The sequence below is a fragment of the Elephas maximus genome, chromosome 8, assembly GCF_024166365.1.
Source record: "Elephas maximus indicus isolate mEleMax1 chromosome 8, mEleMax1 primary haplotype, whole genome shotgun sequence".
In the NCBI taxonomy this organism is placed as follows: Eukaryota; Metazoa; Chordata; class Mammalia; order Proboscidea; family Elephantidae; genus Elephas; species Elephas maximus.
The window spans coordinates 27731963-27753289 of NC_064826.1; the positions used below are offsets into that span (position 1 = coordinate 27731963).

At 37.4% G+C, this 21327-nt stretch overlaps 1 protein-coding gene across 6 annotated transcripts in view; it reads right to left on the minus strand.

The window, feature by feature from the left end:
- The window catches only part of PTPRZ1 (protein tyrosine phosphatase receptor type Z1), a 212489-nt gene that overhangs the window by 86151 nt on the left and 105011 nt on the right, over positions 1 to 21327 (minus strand). For all 6 annotated transcript variants that reach the window (XM_049893859.1, XM_049893861.1, XM_049893863.1 and 3 more), the window contains exons 3-8: positions 11848 to 12027; positions 9241 to 9392; positions 5885 to 5980; positions 5324 to 5390; positions 592 to 749; positions 258 to 408 (exon numbers count right to left, since the gene is read on the minus strand). In XM_049893859.1, coding sequence (XP_049749816.1) covers positions 258 to 408; positions 592 to 749; positions 5324 to 5390; positions 5885 to 5980; positions 9241 to 9392; positions 11848 to 12027 — 804 coding nt within the window. The remainder of the gene's footprint in view (positions 1 to 257; positions 409 to 591; positions 750 to 5323; positions 5391 to 5884; positions 5981 to 9240; positions 9393 to 11847; positions 12028 to 21327) is intronic.

Consider the following 21327-nt stretch of genomic DNA (forward strand, 5'->3'; position numbering starts at 1 on the left):
TCACTGCTTCTTAAACAGTGGCTCTCTCCCCCACCCCCCACCCACCTGCCCTTAGCAACCACTGGTAAACTCTGGTCTCTACACATTTGCCTATTCTTGTTATTTCATATAAGTGAGGTCATACAATATTCGAAAGACAGATTTTTTTTAAATTGCTATTAAAAAAATCTAAGCCCAATATCCGTTCCATTACACCACATTGCCTGCTACAACACTGAAGCTGTGAGAATTGCAGAAAACTTATATTTCATGCATACCTGCTTCATGAATCTCTTCCTTTCCAGTATATGAGGAAAACACCTGCCTGGAGAACTTGTACTGTTGTTCTCGAAAATTATTTTGTAAGTAGTCCATCAGCATGACATAACCTGACTGCTGCATTGTAAGAACTTCACAAAAAACAGCCAACTGGAAGGAAGACCAAATAAATTAACATTATCTGCTCCAACTAAAAAAAAAAAAATTTTTTTTTCTTTTGCTCCAAAGGCATCAATAAATGCTTTAAAACTGATATTTTTGAAGTAAGACTAGAAAACGATGCTCTTTTAAATTGCTTCATATTGTATCACTTGTTTGAATTTCCCAGGTTACCTGGCTTTCAGAGATGCTAACTGTATCTTTAAAAACAATCCAGTCAACGGTGTCCGTGCAGGGAGGTGACGTCAGTGAGCCATTGTAAGTGTAATACTTGTCAGTGGAGTTTGGCAGAAGGTTCAGCAGTATGAACGGATCTAATACAGCCTGTTTCCCTACAAAGTAATAATACACGTCTCAGCTGGAAACCCAACACTGGAAATCAGCCATCCAAAGTTTCTAAGCAACAGAGACACGTGCTTTGTTACGTTTTTAACCAGAGCAGAAATTTTAAACACATTTTGAATATATTTCAAAAATGGTGATAAAACTAGCATAGCCAAAATGTTTTTATATGTATCACTATATAGTCTTAGATGTCTTATCTTTACATCAGCAAGGAGCTGAGTGATTATTTTACATATAAAAGATATTTAGAAGCCACAGGATCATCTTGACAGACACAGTAATTGCATTTCATATGACTCAATACCAGTTCATGAAAACAAAAACAAAGCCTCTTAAAATACATTGCTGTAGAGTTGATTCCAAATCACAGTGACCCTACAGGACAGAGTAGAACTGTCCCACAGGGTTTCCAAGGAGCAGCTGGTGGATTCCAAACCGCTGAACTTCTGGTTGGCAGCAGAGCTCTTAAACACTGCACCATCAGGGCTCCACACAGCAAACAGAAGGAAGGAAGCTTCCTTATCTGAGCACAATTCTCTTCAAAAGCCTATGTTGTCGTTAGGTGCCATTGAGTTGATTCCAACACATAGTGACCCTATGCACTACAGAACGAAACACTGCCTGGTCCTGTGCCATCCTCACAACAGTTGCCATGCTTGAGCCCACTGTTGCAGCCACTGTGTCAATCCACCTCCTTGAGGGTCTTCCTCTTTTTTCCTGACCCTCTACTTCACCAAGCACGATGTCCTCCAGGGACTGATCCCTCTTGACAACATGTCCAAAGTATGTGAGACACAGTTTCACCATCCTTGCTTCTAAGGAGCATTCTGGTTGTACTGCTTCCAAGACAGATTTGTTCATTTTTTTGGCAGTCCATGGTATATTCAATATTCTTCGCCAACACCACAATTCAAAGGTGTCAGTTCTTCTTCAGTCTTCCTTACTCATCGTCCAGCTTTCACATGCATATGAGGTGAATGAAAACACCATGGCTTGAGTCTGGCGCACCTTAGTTCTCAAGGTGACATCTTTGGTCTTCAACACTTTAAAGAGGTCTTTTGCAGCCCATTTGTCCAATGGGATTTGTCTTTTGATTTCTTGACTGCTGCTTCCATGGGTGTTGACTGTGGATCGAAGTAAAACGAAATCCTTGACAACTTCAATATTTTCTTGGTTCGTCATGATGCTGCTTATTGGTCCATTTGCGAGGATTTTTGTTTTCTTTATGTTGAGGTGTAATCCATACTGAAGGCTGTGGTCTTTGATCTTCATCAGAAAGTGCCTCAAGTCCTCTTCACTTTCAGCAAGCAAGGTTGTGTGAGCTGCATAACATAGGTTTTTAATGAGTCTTCCTCCAATCCTGATGTCCCATTCTTCTTCATATAGTCCAGCTTCTCGGATTATTTGCTTGGCATACAGATTGAATAGGTATGGTGAAAGGATACAACTCTGACACACACCTTTCCTGACTTTAAACCTTGCACTGTCCCTTGTTCTGTTTGAATAACTGCCCCTTCATCCATGTACAGATTCCTCATGATCACACTTAAGTGTTCCGGAATTCCCATCCTCCACACTGTTATCCATAATTTGTTACGAGCCACACTGTCAAGTGCCTTAGCATAGTCAATAAAACAGAGGTTAGGATCTTTCTATATTCTCTGCTTTCAGCCAGGGTCCATCTGACATCAGCAATGATATCCCTGGTTCGGCGTCCTCTTCTAAATCCAGCTTGAACTTCTGGCAGCTCCCTGTTGATATGCTGCTGCAGCCGCTTTTGAATAATTTACAGCACCATTTCGCTTGCGTGTGATATTAATGATATTGTTCGATAATTTCCAAGTTTGGTTGGATCACCTTTCTTGGGAATAGGCATAAATATGGATCTCTTCCAGTTGGTTGGCCAGGTAGCTGTCTTCCAAATTTCTTGGCATAGACGAGTGAGCACTTCCAGTGCTACATCTGTTTGTTGAAACATCTCAATTGGTATTTTGTCAATTCCTGGAGCCTTGTTTTTTGCCAACGCCTTCAGTGCAGCTTGGACTTCTTCCTTCATTACCATTGGTTCCTGATCATATGTTACCTCCTGAAATGGCTGAATGCCGACCAATTCTTTTTGGTATAGTGACTCTGTATTCCTTCCATCCTCTTTTTGATGCTTCCTGCACTGTTTAATATTTTCTGCATAGAATCCTTCAGTATTGCAACTCGAGGCTTGAATTTTTTCTTCAGTTCTCTCAGCTTGAGAAATGCTGAGCACGTTCTTCTCTTTTGGTTTTCTATCTCCAGCTCTTTGCACATTTCATAATACTTTACTTTGTCTTTTCAAACCGCCCTTTGAAATGTTCTGTTCAGCTCTTTGACTGGATCATTTTTTCCTTTTGCTTTAGTTACTTGGCATTCAAAAGCAAGTCTCAGAGTCTCTTCTGACATCCATTTAGGTCTTGTCTTTCTCTCCTGTCTTTTTAATGGCCTTTTGCTTTCTTCATGTATGATGTCCTTGATGTCATTCCACAACTCGTCTGGTCTTTGGTCATTACTGTTCAGTGTGTCAAATCTATTCTTGAGACAGTCTCTAAACAAACATCAAACTTAAGAATGACTTATTTAAGTCTTTTCCCTAGAGACCAAGAATGAGGCAAGGATGCCCTCCTGTTACCATTTTAATTGAACGTTGAACTGAAGGACCTGGCCAGTGCAATAAAGCAAGAAAAAGAAACAAAAGTCATAAGCAGTGGATAGAAATAATACCAGACTAGGGTCCAAATTCTGGCTTTTTCACCTATCAACTATATAGCTTTAGGGGTCCTTGTTAAGTAAACAGAAATACTAAGTTTCTAGTTAGTGAGTTTTTAGACATGGAGGATTTTGGGTCATTTGGTAAAAAAAGGATTAGGAGATAGTACACAGGTAGCGGGAAACCCTGGTGGCGTAGTGGTTAAGTGCTATAGCTGCTAGCCCAAGGGTCGGCAGTTCAAATCCGCCAGGCGCTCCTTGGAAACTCTACGGGGCAGTTCTACTCTGTCCTGTAGGGTCTCTATGAGTCAGAATCGACTCGACGGCACTGGGTTTGGTTTTTTGATTTACACAGGTAGCTGGATAGAGACAGAAGGTAGACAGGGTAATGAAGGGCAGATAAGTATCTGTCGCTAGCCAGTCTAAGAGACTACTAATTTTGCTTCCTATTAAGAGCCAGGACATAGGCGGGATAACGCTGTTCTGGAATCTGTGGTATTTTGTGGCAGCAGTGGCTCTAATGAACTGCTTCCCTCAATAGCTTCAGGTAGTAGATATCGAAAAGGAAACTTCAAAGAATATGGGCAAATTTATTCTTAAGCTTATATAAGTCAGCTCCTAGAAAACCCCAGAAATAACTGGAGAAATCTTGAGAGAAATGGCCAAGGTTCAAAGTTACACATGTCAGGACTAACAGCCCAGTGTTAACACAGGGCTGTCCTTGTCCCTACAGGCTGGTGTGAGGCCTGGGAACATTAACAATTCATATTTCATTTATTTTTAAGTGTAGGAATTCAAACTAGCTGCCTTCTTTCAGTCTGGGTAGAATCCACATTCTGACTAAATGAGGTAAAAATTAAATACGGTTTATGGCATTCAAGGTTCAATTTGGCAATTTAGGTGGAAGGGGGTAGATAACAACTTCACCTTGTGATTGCACCTCCCAAAAAGAAAAAAAAAAAAAAAGAGAGAGAGAGAAAGAAAGAAAGCTGCCCTGCAAGAATTCACATCTTCTTGATTTTGAAAAGTTCGGTCAATTCAGGCCCTCGCATGTAACTGACAAAGATCAATCAGTCCTAGGTCAGGCTTCTGCTTTCAAAAAAAGGATCTACGTGAGTCTCATTTCTGATGTCAAACTTTGCAGCTTCCAAGAGAGTAATAATCTTCATTTTATTGATAACTCAGGGCAGTTTTAATACTCTGCACGTGGGTGCTTAATAAAAATTAAATAATAATAATAACAGGCTTCCAGTCTATTGCCAACGTTGCCAGAAGCATTTGCTGCGACAAATTACAAGAGTCATGAAATACCAGGCAGAACAATATCAAAGCATATTGCATTGTTCTATGTAAGCATTCACCTTTTCTGAGAATCTAATCTCCTCATATTGGTAAAGCAAAGGGTACGTCAAGAAAACCATGAGGGAGTAAATGTTAACTTGAGTAAAAAATGCCTTTTTCCCTTTAAAATATGATTTTTGAAAACAATTACCTGCTTCCATATTAGAAGTTAATGCACAATGAAGAAAACAGAATAGATAAATACATTTTAAATGCAGGATATAATTCAACTATTTCCGAGAACAAAATCAGAAAACTTCTATTTCATACTTATATTAACATTTTATGTAACAAAATTTTCTGATGAATTGTTCTTTAGTGAGAAATATGTAAACTCTCAAGCCTGAGACGTCAGATGTTGCTTCTCTTTAAAAATGTACTCACTTCCTCCTTTTGGAACAAGTGATTTTTTTTATAATATTGTAAAAGTTCATATGCATTCAAACTAGAATGTTGAAGAAAGCTATTTCTCTGAGTAACTTACCAAAACGACTAACGCTCTCAACACCATCAATAATTGCTTTGTAATCCAAATTTTCTTCTATTCCAACCTGTTAGAGAAGAGTGATATTCTAAAGGCAGGATAAAATATTGTATTGACTATTCAATAAAAATGCAAATATTGATGTATTCCATTTTAAGTATTCAAAAGTAATGGGCTCTAAACACACAATTTTTTTTTTTTTTACAGCAAGGTAAAAGCAATCCAAAACCAGATAACCTTAACATTTCCACTAAGAAATTTTAAACCGTTCTATTTCAGTTACTGCTATATAATTATGATACATTGCATGTATAAAGCAGCGAGTCTGTGGACTCATAGAATGGTTTGGTCCAATTGGAAGTGACTTATTTAATGAATACAAAAGTCCCTTTTTAGACACAGTAGCTAAGGAATAGTTTTTGAAAATGACCACCAGTGATATTCCAACTGTGAACGCTTCTATTTATTAGCAATTGTGTCTTGATATTTTACATCAGTATTTCATGTGGCCAAAAATACAATTAAAAAAAAAAAAGTGCTATATCTATACATAATGATTACCTCAAATAAAATGGATAAAGCTCTTAGCCTTCCTCTTCCTTTAACTGCTTCCTCTAAACTGGAAAATCGATCTGCATCAAAGCAGTAGATTTGCATCTGAAATGTAACAATGGCAGCTTTATTATACACAAAGACTATAAAAATCAGCAAAGAGACTTGATAAAATAATTTACAAATTTAATAAATTCAATTAGAAAATTCTATAGACCATATAATTCTATATTCTGTATAATTTCAAAATATTTTTTATCAATTACATGTATATACAAGTACACTTACTATCATTTATTATCCTTCAATGGGGAAGGAAATACAGATGGTCAAGACTAACTTTTAGTCTCCACATATAAACCTTTCTTTGCCTTTAAGTTAGGCATATATAAAACCCCAAATTACCACTTTGAGGTTACCAGGGGACCCTGAAATGGTAATTTACTAGAGTAAATATCTTGGCTACCAAATGTTATTTTAACTATTTTGCTAGAATTCTCTCAAATATGGGTTTCATCCTTTCTTGAATTTATATGCCTTTCTTGATGATTCTGAGTTAACCATTTTTGGACATCATTCTGTTGTTGTATATTAATAATAAAACTATTATTTAAATACTAAAACTCTATGTTAATACTGAAACTCTCAAGGACTCGCTGCTTCTACCCAAAACATACTGAAAGAGTTTTAGGTACTGTACTTTAAGTTACCTCTCCATCTGTGAGACTATCCCTTGTAAATTTCAGCTCCAGTCCATATAGGTCTATTATAGCCTTTATTTTCACTTATAAAGAGCCCTGGTGGAGCAAATAGTTAAGTGCTCTGCTGCTAACCAAAAGGTTTGTAGTTTGAACCCATCCAGCAGCTCTGTAGGAGAAAGACCTAGCGATTTGCTCCCATAAAGATTATAGCCAAGAAAACCTTACGGAGCTGTTCTACTGTTACGTGAGGTCGCTATGAGTCAAAAATGACTGGACGGCACCTAACAACAACACCAACAACATCCTCACTTAAAATTTGGTGCTTCTCATGTCATGGGCTTGGAAATCAGGTAACTAAGCTAGTTAGAAGTATAATTAAGGTAAGACGAGAAAGTCTGAGAACACTGAAGTGTGATTAGTGCTAGGATAAGCGGAAGAGAGGATGTGGAGCAGAGGATGGCAATGGCCCCTGCCTTGGGTGGGCCACCAAAATCTTTTTCAAAGAGGAATTCAAAACTGACCCCTGAAGGATGAGCAGGTTTTTCTCAGGTGAAAAAGTAGAGGAAATGGATGTACGTTCAGGTCAGAAGGTCCAGACTGGGAAAGACACATAGGAAGGAAAGTATGAGAAGTATGGGAAATTGAAAGTAGTTTGCTCTGAATTCAACCGAGCATATATAGGGGACTAAGAAAAAAAATTTTTTTTTTTTTTTAAGAGGAGAGGAGAGAGATGAGGGTGGAAGGGTAGACAGGAGCTCTTTTTAAGAGGAGAGAGATGAGGGTGGAAGGGTAGACAGGAGCCACATCAGGAAGGACTCTGAGGCTGTCCTAGCGGAGTGGTCTTGAGAGCAATGGGGAGCCACTGATGCATTTCAACTAATGGGGCTCCGGTAGGGGGCTAGATGGGATGAGAGGTGGATGAATGGAATGGGGGTGGGGTGAAGATAGAGCGGATAGATCAAGATTGGAGAGAGGGAGATTAGTTAGAAGGGTATTTAATAGTCCAAGTTAAAAACTATAGTGGTTTCAACTTTTCTCTTACCTCCCATATCATTCACGGGCAGAACTAAGAAGATGTGACTGTGGGATGTGGGAGACCAGAAAAATACAGCAAGTCGAGGGTGCCCCTCAGGTTCCCTACTTGCACAATTACATTTAGGGTGTTTTCAAAAAGCAAACAAACAAACAAACACCTCTGAGAGAGGGCTTCATAGGCTTTTGAATAAGAAAAATAAATGAGGTTCAGTGCACAAATTCTGCATCATTTATTTTGTTTGCTCAATGCTTTCTGTTGTTGTTGTTAGGTTTTTTTTGTTTGTTTCATTTTTTAGCTTCTTGTTTTTTTTTTAAGAAAGCCGAACTCTCAAAAGTAAAGTGTTCTTTGTTTAATGAGTAGACTTATTTTTTTGGCAAACCGTATTTAACAAATGTGCTTTTTTTCCCAAAGGATATTTAATATATAAAAAAACTATAAGCCTCAAATTTGAAAGGGTTATCTACATTTCCAAAATGTTTTTTAGTGTTTTAAAAGATAGTCCATCCTAGTCTTATTTTTATTATCAGTAACTATTTTGGATTATGAACATAAGGTAGTTTCACTAGAGATAATTCAGAAAATAAAAGAAACTTTAAAGTAGAAATAAAAGGCACCCACAATGCCATCACCAATAGACAACTACTATCAACATTCTCTTCAATTATTTTTATAATAGTAATAATTCATTCTCTCATTTAAGTCTCACAATAACTTTATAAGGTAGGTTGAGTACTATTACGTCCATTTTATAGATGGGAAAACAGAAACTTAAGTAAATCAGATATTTTGAACAATGTTACAGCATATAACTAATAACCAAATGGTAGAGCCAGGGTTTAAATTTAGTCCATTTGACTTCAATTCTGCACTATTTAATTAGTTTTAGTGTTTTACAAAATTGGGGTAATGAAACTGTGTACACAATTTTGTATCCTGCTTTTAAAAGACATTAATATTTTATGATGAACCTTTTTCTTGTAAATACACCACTCAAAACATGATTTTTATAAGATCAATACATTTCATCATCATGTATTTAATAACCTTTTGTTTCAATTTTTTTAATACTGTAAATAAATCTTTGCACATACTTTTTTTTAGAATAAATTGCTTCAAATTGAAATGATGAGTATTGAAAATATACACATTGAAGGCTTTAATAAAAACAAGCAAACTGCTTCCTAGAAAGTCTATCAATTTGTAATCTCTCCAGATATATATGGAAGTGTTTGTTTTACTTTCATTATTTATTATAATTGCATTAATTCTGCCAATTTTAAAGCTGAAAAAAGTTCTCATTTTTATTTGCATTTCTTTGATTTTTCTTGATGTTGATGAAATTTCCCCCATTTTTTCCCCACTGGGCTAGTAAAGAATTTCATTCATTCACTTATCATCAACATTTACTGATCACCTATAAGTGGAACTTTGGGTTACCATGGGGTCAAACATCAAAGATGATTCTTATTTTCATGGAGGATAGTCTTGTGAGAAAGACAGCTATTAATAATCTAAAATATAACTGTATACATCCCAAAATTTGAATTATAAATTAATCAAATTATATGCTAAATACAAACTCAACGATTTAGAAAATGAAATAGTAATCAGGGGAACGACCGACTTACCTCAAGTGGAAATTTTTGTCCTTCTAAACTATGTTCTGACCCATCAGATGACATGTTGCATTTTCCCCAGTGAAAAGTTATCTTGCTTGCTTTGAACACCATTTCAGAAACTCCTCCACTGAGACGGTAGTCATTAGTGAGATTAATTTGCACTAAAATAACAAACGACAAAACTGCATCTAAGTTTCTAAAAATTAAAATTACAAATTTCAACTAAATTTCCTTTTATCTAAGGTACATTAAAAAATCGCTTATTTGATAAGTTAAAAAAAATCAACTGAAATTCTGGAAGCTGAACTTTGTAGTTCTTTCCTTTTATCTAAGGTACATTAAAAAATCACTTATTTGATAATTAAAAAAAAGTCAACTTGAAATTCTGGAAGCTGAACTTTGTAGTTCTATACAATATACTTAAGAACATCCAGAACTTCTATCACAGACTGTGGCAAAGAAGGTGGACACTTCATTCTTATTGAAGAAGGGGTTTTAGCCATCTCATATTTGAACTCTGAGTGGCACTCATTAGAATCTTCAACTCCCTTATTTGAATCCCACAGCAGATTTTATCCGGCTATATTTTATGAGTCGTCTGGAGATTAATGATTCTCTTGAGTGCAAGATTTGATGTCTCTCAATCAAATTTAAACCATCTTTGTTCAGTGGCTGTTGACATCAGCCACTGAATTCAACATATTGGCCAGCAGGCTAAAGATATAAACTTCCATTCATTATAATAATAATAATGACAAATATAGCAATAATTATAACCATGACGGTCAACATTTATTCACCACACATAATATGCCAAGCACTAAACTATGTACTTTCCATGTATTAATGATTCGATCCTCCCATGACCCTAGAAGGTAGATATCATTATAATCTTTCTTTTACAGATAAAGAGTCGCCGAGAGGTTAAGTAACTTGTTCAGGGTTACATAGGTAACCTCTAGCAGTGTGGTTCCAATGTCCAAGGGCTTAACCACACTATGCTAGAAAAACAGAGTTCGACGGCCACCCCCTTCTAGACTGGTCATGAAAATGTCAAGATTTAGGGCAATGTATATTTATGTATTTAATGAATACTATTTTTTATAACATGTAATAATTTTCTTAATTATACATTCAATAATATACTTTTTTAGTGCTTATTATATGTCAGGTTCTGATGCAGAAAAATTTCTACCCTGATGGGACTCACAATTAAATTACAGTCATGCATTGCTTAACGTCCATGATAGGTTCTGTAAAATAGGACATTATGCGATTTGGAGATTGTGCAAACACCATTATATACACCATTATTTACAGGCAGTTCCCGGGCTACAAACATCTGACTTATGGATAACTCACACTTAAGAACGGACTGCCATAAAGCCCATTATATTAAAAATTTGAGTTAAATACATACAATGGTTTGTTATAATGCACACAATACTTTGTGATCCTCATGAAAACACTGCTCAGTCTGGTAGTGTTTCTAAAGTGTTACGTAAGTGTTATGTCTGCTACCCTAAGTTCTCTGATCAGGATTTCTGAACTCTATTATAACCTTAAGGGACCATGGACATAGATGTGGCACATGGCTGTTTTACATCCAAATAACTATATTACAGCAATTTGGAAAATATTGAAAAAATTCACCCATGATAAAATCACCCAGGCATAACAACAATTAAAATTTTGAGTATTTTTCTCATCCTTTTTCTATGTGTATATTTGTTTTTGCATAACTTACTCACATAGATATAATCTTGCTTGAAGTAAAACATCACAAAAGAAAAAAATGTTCATTGTCAAAAAATTATTTTGTCCACATTTTATAGCTTAGTGAAGATGTTTTTTGGTTTTGTTTTGTGGTATTATATTTTCCATGTTTTAAAAAAGGATAGTATCAAAAAAAAAGGCACTTACAGAGTGCTTCTTAAGGATGGCTATATTTTAAAATCTATATGGAAACCCTGGTGGCGTGGTGGTTAAGTGCTACAGCTGCTAACCAAAAAGTTGGCAGTTCAAGTCCACCGGGCACTCCTTGGAAAATCTATGTGGCAGTTCTATTCTGTCCTATAGGGTCACTATGAGTTGGAATTGACTCGACAGCAGTAGGTTTTTATATAGAACCACTAGCAGTTTTCTTTCTTAAAAATCAATTATAGTCAACTGCTTTTTTCATATCCAAATGTTGAATATGGAATGAGTCTGAGTAGGCAGGTCCAAAATTTAATGTCCAAGAAAAAGAAATCCTGTTGACTAAATACCAGAAAGTGATGGAGTCACTAAAATGCATTAGCGATATGATATGATATGATATGATATGATCTATCACATCTGCTAGTGGAAGCATCATTATTGTTATATTGATCTTTAATAACTGCACATTACAGGAAACCAGGAATGATGTAATGACTCTAGTCATTTTATTTCTTATGCAAATTTTCAAAATGTTGCCTATGTTTCCCCGCTGTCTTTAATCCAATTAGTTTGTACTATAATAGCTTATTTCTAGTGTATTTAACTTTATTTGTAGGAAAATGAGATGAAACTAATCAAAACAAGATCTAGTTCCGTAAAACATATTAAAGTCACAAACAGAATGAAATGTCTTACCTGTTTTCCCAGTGTTGTGAATGAAGGTATTTTCCAGAGATGGTTTATCCCAACCCTGAAATTTAAGTTTCTTAAGATTCACGTTTACTTGTGTAAGATCTTCATCAATATTGATAGGAGATTGTTTGGGACTATTACAGGCTGGGTATTTCTTTCCCCAATTCTTTTGATTCAATGCTCCTAGGGAAAGGAATGTGTGAGAAGTTAATTTCTTACATTACTGAGCAAAAGCTAAATTTTATATAATAGTACATTACATAAAAATAGATAGGATAGCAGGAAAATAAGGACATTTTTGAACTAATTCATAAAACAATCATGCCTAGATTTACATCCTGGGTGTTAATATGAGGCACTATCAAAAGAGGTTTCTAAAACAATCACACCCAATAACCAAAATTTTGGTTGGCCATCACACTCTTACAAATTAACAGAAAGTCTAATTTAGTCATATAATTAGTCCTAGTCTAGGGTTCCAGACTGAAAGGAGGCCAGATGATGGGCATTAAAGTCTAACCTCCTTACCACTTTCGGGGGGGGGTAGTCATATTCAGACCTTCTTTCTCCCCCTTCTATTCAATAATTTGGTTTAATTTCCATCTGTTCAGGGCTTTCTTTATAAAACTGTAATAATAACCAAGCCACCCTTGAAACTTTAAAATATCTCCCCCCTCCTTTTTTTTTTTTTTCTTTCTCTTATTTGGAAATAAGAAAAACAAAACAAAACAGGGCTTTCTTTCATAGTTTCTACTTACTTACTCACAGTGAAGTGAACTTTTTTACTTATGGGGTCACCATGAGTCAGAACTAACAACAACAAATCAAAACTTCTGCCTTTATTTCACACTCACCTGAAACCAAGAACCATCTCTCACATCCTTATCTCACTGCACATTAGCTTCAGAAGTATGTTCTATTTAAAGTTCCATTAAAATACATGAAATGTTTTGAGTTCAAGTCTTAAGCTCTCTCTGAGTAAAACTCTAGAATTTCCGGAGCCATCACACGAGGGGCAGAATAAGACAACGCAGTTTTCATCTCATATCCTTTTGATTTTACACAATTGATATTTACGAAAATTATAAGTAAACATACCTTCATTACAACCCTAGTCTACACCATCTTTTTTTTCTGACAAGGGAGTCTAAAAGACTGACTTCCATCCAAGCTCACTCTAACCACCACCTCTTATAATGTGACAAAGTGAACTTTTGCAGAGTTTTAGCCCAAGAAAGAAATGCTGTTTAGTCAAGCTCAAAACCACCTTATGTAGACAGGGAAATCTAGGCAATCCATTTCACAATGGGCAACTACCAGAATCAACAGGTGCTGAAAACTTCCTTCATTTTACAATCTAGCTCTATTCCTAGAGAGTACTTGAGTACAATATGCTTTAAATACGCACCAGAGTGCATATTTTAGCTTCCAAAAGGGAGCAGCTTTAACGGTATGAGTAATATGTTGATTTCAAGCTAAAGAATACCGGTGTGGGGATGATAAAACATTGCTTATTTTACCAACATTAGTGCAGAAGAGGCAGAGAGAGAAGCCGCAGCGTGAATTGATAAGGTCTTTCTTTATTAAACTGTTGAACACAGTGCCAGAAATTCCAAACACATGTAGGAAGAGTCACACAGTTGTGGTGTGCAGGAACATAAATTTTTTTGTCTTGAGTATCACTTATCACTGCATATGATTGATGAACCCGCTGTTTTTCATAGGTTTAGTGATCTTTTCCATGTGGATGTCTAACAGGGATCTCAAACATAGTATGTCCAAATGTACTACATTTTTGCCCCGAAACAAACCCGTCCAAGAGTCTGCCATGCCCTGAATGGAGAAGTCAGCCTGATGCCACTTTTTCTCCCTCAGTTAGCTTTCCTGGGTCTATCTTCAAAATACACCCCTAATCAGACCGTTTATCACTCCCACCATAACCACCCTAACCCCAGACACCACCATGGCTTGCCTACAGTCTTGCTACTCCATAAGCAGCAGAATGGCATGCCATCACCTAGAGGGTGGTTAACACACTCCAGCTTCTGCTGTAGTCAGTTACCAAGTCAGAATCTACGTCTTAACCAGATCCCCAGGAGATTCAGAAGTACATTGATTTTTTTTTAAAAAAATAGAGTTTTTAGAGCAGCTTTAGGTTTAAAGAAAAATTGTGCAGAGAGTAAAGACAGCTCTCATGCACCCCTTCTTCCTTCTGCACAATGTTCTTCCTGTGATTACCATCTCACATTCCTAGGGTACAGTTGTTAAAACTGATGAACCAACACTGCCACATTATCTCTACTTTCATTTTCTTCTTCGGTTTATCACTATTTGACAAATTATTTATGTTTATTTATTGTCTCCACAAACTAGGAAGTGAGCTCAATGATAGAAGAACTTTCTTTGTTCACTACTATACCCCAAAGCCTAGAAAAAAGCCTGGCACATAGTATGTACATTTGATGAATGACTGAATCAGACAAACAAGAAAAGATGCTTTTGTTTTAGGAGCTCACAGGGATCTAACATGAAATGGCAAATGAAAAAAAAAATTAATTAACATATTTCTAAACTTACTTACAGGTCACATTTAACTCGGTTATATGATGCTTCCGTTGAGTAGTCTCTACTAAACTTCTGCTAAAGTATATCAAGAAAGACCTGATGTCCAAATTATATGCTCTCTGACATCTTACAGCACAAAGACACGTAGGAACTGAATTATGTTTAAAGTACACCAATGATTATACTGAGTGTGGACCCAGTTTAAAACGCTTCCCAGATCATGGTGCTTAGCACAGTGCAGGCTCAAGATGCTGCTTTAATTTTTATGATTAAAAGACAAAATAAAAGAGGCCAAAATAGGAAAAGGAAATTTTTTGGTGGAGAGAATTAGTTCAGAAAAAAATAAGATCTCGAGGTTATTCTTGCAAAGGACTAAAAAGGAGGTTTTCCATATCACCACAGGTAGAAAGCCAGGGGGAAATGACCTAATGGTTTAAGATTTTGCATAGGAATGAAACATAAATAACCGATGCATATGGTACACTTTGCCTGTCTTTACTAATGAAACATTAGACTCATCTTATTCCTAATCATTATTTTAAAAATTCCCTAAGAGTTTTAGCAGCACATGGAGATCTCAAAGCACAGAGCGGCTAAAGCCCAGGATGCCGCGCCTGAGACCGCCCAGGGTGATGGCCTGTTCAGAGTTCATTAAAATGCTCTGCTATCCCCCCCGAGTGGTATTAATGACTGTTGTGAAGCAAGAAATCAGGACGCTCATTACAACAGCAGATTATCAGGCTGATTCACCCATGAGGAGCACTGCAGAGCACTAAACGGGAGCTCTAGAGAATTATGATAAATTACTCATTTACGCTTTCATCCATTCTTTTAGCCATTCGCTGACTTACCTGTATTTATACCACTCTTAAAAATTTTGTGCTTACTTGTACTGCAGCACTTAACACACTATAATTTAGTTGTCTGTTAACTTGTCCCTTTCCCTTCATGTGTATCCTATTGCCAGTTCAGGGAATGGCATGTGTAGGAACAAATTAAATGCTTGCGGAATAACCTTTGTGCACCAAATGGATGAATGAGTTCAATGTTTACACATTGCTCACCCTCTATTCCAGGCAGAGTGGAAAGCAAGTCGATGTGCGTGAGACATAGTTCTAGTTTGTTTGTTTGCCTGTGTATTCTTACATTCCAGAATGGCTGGGGTGTTAAATAAATACACAAATATCTAAAGGCATAGACAGGATGAAGGAAAGTAAACAAGGTGTAAAAACAGCGTGGAGACAGAGTCTGACCTCCTCTAACTTCAGAAGGGGGAAGGAGAATCAAGATCAACAGCCTAAGGCTGATTCCTATGAAGCAGATGTCAGGTATGCCTCCTCTCTCTGTCGTCTTTATAAATTCTGACACCAGCCATCCCACCCATGGAAATCTCTACCTCTCTGCTGGGTTCAATAATTCATTTCAATGGCCACACAGAACTCACAGACAATACTCAGATTATGGAGGCTACCAGGGAAGTAACAGGAGCCCTGGTAGTATAGTGGTTAAGGGCTTGGCCGCTAACCAAAAGGTTGGCAGTTCGAATCCACGAGTTGCTCCTTGGAAACTCTGAGGCAGTTCTACTCTGTCCTATTGGGTCACTATGAGTCAGAATCAATTCGACGGCAATTTTTTTTGTTTGTTTTTTTGGTTTAGGCATGTAACAAGTTATTATTCACAAACACTCAGGATACAGTTCTTCCATCAGAACAGCCTCTTCCCAGCCATGCCACAGACATGCCTCTCTCTGGCCCCTTGGTCTCTGCCTTTCTCGCTCCATGAGCTGGGAAGCCCACAGCACCATCTCCTGCCACCACTTCTTGCTGTCTTCAATGTTCCTGCTCTTTCTCGGTCTTCTCGTTCCAGAGCTTCTTAGCTCAGGGATCCCGGGTCCAAAGCACATGCTCTGCTCTTGGCTCTCCTTCCTTGGTAGTGGTGGGATCCTCTCTTTCCCACCTCTGGGATGGCTCATTTCAAACTCAGCAGGATGGCAAAACTGACCAATCCCCTTGGTGGGACACAATTACCCTACAGTCCCACCTAATTACCTGACCATGATTTCCTTCATCCTGTCTACTCCTTTGGAAACCTTGGTGGCGTAGTGATTAAGTGCTATGGCTGCTGACCAGGAGGTCGGCAGTTTGAATCCACCAGGCGCTCCTTGCAAACTCCATGGGGCAGTTCTACTCTGTCCTATAGGGTCGCTATGAGTCAGAATTGACTCGACAGCAGCGGGGCACACACAAAAGCACACATGTTACAACGCACACGGAAATCAAAAGCACACTAATCCAGGCTTTGAAGGATGGTCAGAATTTAGACAGGCAGAGGGGAAACTGGGAGCACATCCAGTTGTTGATGAGACTAAGCATATGCATAGCAGCAGGAGTGTACAGGCAAGGCTTCAAGAAGGATGAGCAGTCCAGTTTGGCCAACAAGCAGGGAAGAGGCAGGGAAATTCTATAGTGGGAGATCAGCTTGATCCAAAGAAATAAAGAGTGGATGCAGGGAAATTCTACAGAGGGAAACGGAAAGGCAGACAATCAAATGAGTTGGCCACTGGGCGACAGGGAGGCTTTGCTCCGGAGAGTAAGGAGATCAGAGCTGCCTTATCAAGGAGATTAGTCTGGCAGGAATATGCAGGATAGGCAGGTAGAAGAGGCTGCAATTAAAGACTATTTTCATAGACATCTTCCATTTTCTTTATTTGACTTTGTAACATCCCTGTACTGATCTGAACTACAATATGTCTGTCTCTGATTCATGCTATATTTTCAGTACTTTTCATAGAGGTTGGCAGATAAGATTTATTTGTGGAATAAATAAATGCTTGAATAAGGTATCTCCAGTTATCTAGCCTTCAATGTCCACAGGATGTAGGTCTTGACTAATTCATGTTCTAGATTGGAACACATTTTAAAATACATTCTGTGTAGTGAAATATTCCTCTACTAGTCACTAATATGAAAATAATATCCAATGAACACTAAAGTGTAAGATAAATAGGAAAAAGCAAGAACCAATGCAGATTTAATATTTGGAAAAAAAAGTGAGGAAATGATGAAAGTGAAAAGAAAGTCAAAGAAGGCAAAAATCATTCCGCACTTCCCTATACTTCTTGCTTTCTTGCATTAATTTTTATAGGTTTTTAACTTCCCACATCAAATAAATAGGCAAAATAATTATAATACTGTGTAAGGCAGTCATCAGAGGTGCACGGAAAATTCATAGCAATATGATAAATATCCAATATTGATTTCTTTTCAAGGTTACCATAAATTGCTATTATTTAACAAGATTTGAGTAATGATAAACTTAGAATCCACCAGTCGTCTGTCAGTTTGTCACATTGTGGTGGCTTGCATATTACTGTGATGCTGGAAGCTATGCCACCAGTATTTCAAATACCAGCAGGGTCACCCCTGGTGGACAGGTTTCAGCGAAGCTTCCACGCTAAGACAGACTAGGATGAAGATCAAAGCCTACAGCCTTCAGTATGGATTGCACCTCAACAGAAAGAAAACAAAAATTCTCACAACTGAACCAATAAGCAACATCATGATAAATAGAGAAAAAGACTGAAGTTGTCAAGGATTTCATTTTACTTGGATCCACAATCAACACCCATGGAAACAGGAGTCAAGAAATCAAAAGACACATGCATTGGGCAAATCTGCTGCAAAAGATCTCCTTAAAATGTTAAAAATGTCACTGTAAGAACTAAGGTGCAACTGATCCAAGCTATGGTACTGTCCATTGCCTCGTATGCATGCAAAAACTGGATGATGAATAAAGAAGACTAAAGAAGAATTGTTGCATTTGAATGATGGTGTTGGTGAATAATAGTGAACATACCATGGACTGCCAGAAGAATGAATGAATCTGTCTTGGAAGAGGTACAGCCAGAATGCTCCTTGGAAGCGAGGATGGTGAGACATCATCTCACATACTTTGGACATGTTATCAGTAGGGACCAGTCCCTGAAGAAGGACATTATGTTTGGTAAAGTAGAGGGTCAGCAAAAAAGCAGAAGACACTCAAAGAGATGGACTAACATAGTGGCTGCAACAATGGGTTCAACCACAACAACGATTGTGAGAATGGTGTAAGATTGCATAATGTTTCATTCTGTTGTACATAGGGACACTGTGAGTTGGAATTGACTCGATGGCACCTAACAACCAGCAAGAAACTTGGGATTGATTCTTTAAAGACCAGGATATTTTTAAGAAAACCATACACCGCTTTTTTAAAAAAGATAATATTTTATTGTGTTTCTGAAGAAGGCTTACACAGTAGTTTAGGTTCCTATTCAACAATTTCTACAGAAGTTGCTCAGTGACATTGGTTACATTCTTCATAACGTGTGAACATTCTCATTATTTCCATTTTGGTTGTTCCATTTCAACAGATACTGCTTTTAATCTTAATTAATTTCTTGTCTAGACCAGGTTTTGATACAAGATAATGTTTTTGTTTCTACGTATTTACATATGCAAGCACAAATGTGTTATATTAAGGTGAGGACTACAGTCATGATTGTGGCATCTATTACTAATTGCCCTGAATAAATTCAGGACTTCTTATCAGTTTGTTTTGGTTTAAACCCCTGCTGAGAATCTGCACTTCTAAGAAGATCCCAGGCGATGCCATTGCTGCTGGTTAGGGACCAATTCTGAGAACCGATAGTAGAGCAGTAGTTCTCAAAGTTTAGTATACATAAGAATCACTTGGGGATCTTGTTAAAATGTAGATTCTGATTTAGTATATCTGGGGTGGAACTGCAAATTCTCAGCAGGGGTTTGAACTGGAACAAACCAGTTCAAAGCCCTGAATAAATTCTACTCAAGATTCCATTCACTGTAAATCACGGCTTTTAAATTACTGTGAGCTTGTTTTCTCTAAGCTAACTAATACACCAAAAACCCAAAATTAAAAAAAATGATAGTATAAAGCTATCAGCAGCAAGTGACTTGGATTTAAATTTCAATTTATTTAAATCTGAAAATAAGATAAATCAGTTTTGTTTCCACCCAAAACATGGTATAGGATTTAGAGCAAAATGGAAAGATGATTTATTTAAAAGACATTTTTCAGATGTAACAGTCGGCTGCTTGAGAAAAGGCAGCTTTCCCAAAAGATAAACTAAAAATTACTGCATAACGATCATTAAATGATTACATATCATACCAGTCAATGCCATCACATAAGTTGACTGAGAGCAAAGGATAAAGGATGTCTTTGATAACATGCCCTGTCGACACCAAGGATGAGAATGTGTTTACATGCACGAATCAGGGTGCCTGGTTGTGTTTTTGGCCAAGACAGAGTTTACGGATCTACAAAGAGTGAAACAGTTGGTGAATGTAGACGATGGCTCTTATTAAAGCCACACTGTAAGCAGATCCAATGAAAACAACTTCAGAAATACAAGCCGTTCAGTCAAGACTGTACTTTATTATCTGTCTCAATGGAGCACTCACATCAGGACAGCAGAAAATCTTTGTCAGCCTGGCTGATGCATCCAACTGACAAAGGGCTATACATGGCAGAGAAGTTAGCTATCAATTTATTTAAGAAAGTTCTAGCTCAAATATTAATTAAGCATACTTATTAACTGAAGTTCGGTATAAATAGGAAGAGATAGGTGAGAAATTTTTTCAAAGTTCCTCGTTAAAATTCTAGGGATTTTTCACAGACAAAACAAGAAGAAAAATGACTGCCCTAGAAGGCAATAAAACTAAGTTTTTGCAGACCATACACAAAGGAATAAAAACACAAGAAGAAAAAAGATCTAATGACACTGACATGATCAAATACCATCCCCCAGGCTCTGACAGGAGTGTATCTGGTGTATGACCGCTAACAGTCCTGCTGGTAGGAATTATGGAGGGAAAGACAGACTTTGAATCTGGTTTTGCATCTGCAGACTTTGAGATTTCCATGGAAGCATATCAGGTCATCAAAAGAAATGGGGCTGGGAACCCACTGAAAAATCTGGACTAGAGAGAGGGACTGGGAAAATATTAGCATATAAACCAAAAATCAAACCTGTTGCCGTTGACTACTGATCCTAGGGGACAGAGTAGAACTACCTCATAGGGTTTCCAACGAGTGGCTGAAGGATTGGAACTTGTGACCTTTTGCTTAGCAGCCAAGTTCTTAACCACTGTGCCACCAGAGCTCCGTTAGCATATAAGCAGTACCTTAAAATCATGGGTGTGGATGAGATATTTCAATTAAAATCGACAGAGTGAGAAGATCAATGATAAGACACTGAGGAGCATAAACATTCAGGGAGCATAAGAGGAGGAGGTATTACCAAAAGAAATTAAAAAATGAGCATCCTGAAAGGAAATTACAAATCTAGGAGAAGATGATTATCAGGGAAGCCACAGAAGGATGGTTTCAACAATGAAGGATATTTTCATCCTTTTTTTATGAGGGACAAAAGTAAATGTCTACATAGTAGAGACAGCCCATACGGTGATGACTGGAAAGTGTCTAACGGATTTGGTTATTTCCTAACTCCAAACTTCATATTCCTAGAATAAAATGATTTTAGTGAAACAACGGACTTGTAATTTTGACTGTAGTAGGTAGAAGGGCGAATAAAATGGTTTTAGTGGAACGATGGACTTGTAATTCTGACTGTAGCAGATAAAAGAGTGAATTGGAGGAGAGAAAGCTGAGTTAAAGGAGTGCTTTTTAAAAGCTTGCTGTGAAGGCAAGAAGAAGGATAGGATGGTGCCCGAGACAGATAGAGGTATGAGGAATGGAATGTCTTCTTTTTTGGACAGAAGAAAGACTTAAGCACAACTGTCTATTGAGAGGGAAACATTATTACTAGCAGGAGTTTGACAGTATGCCTACTCCATGATCAAGATACTCAAGAAGAGAAGATACAGAGCATGGGTG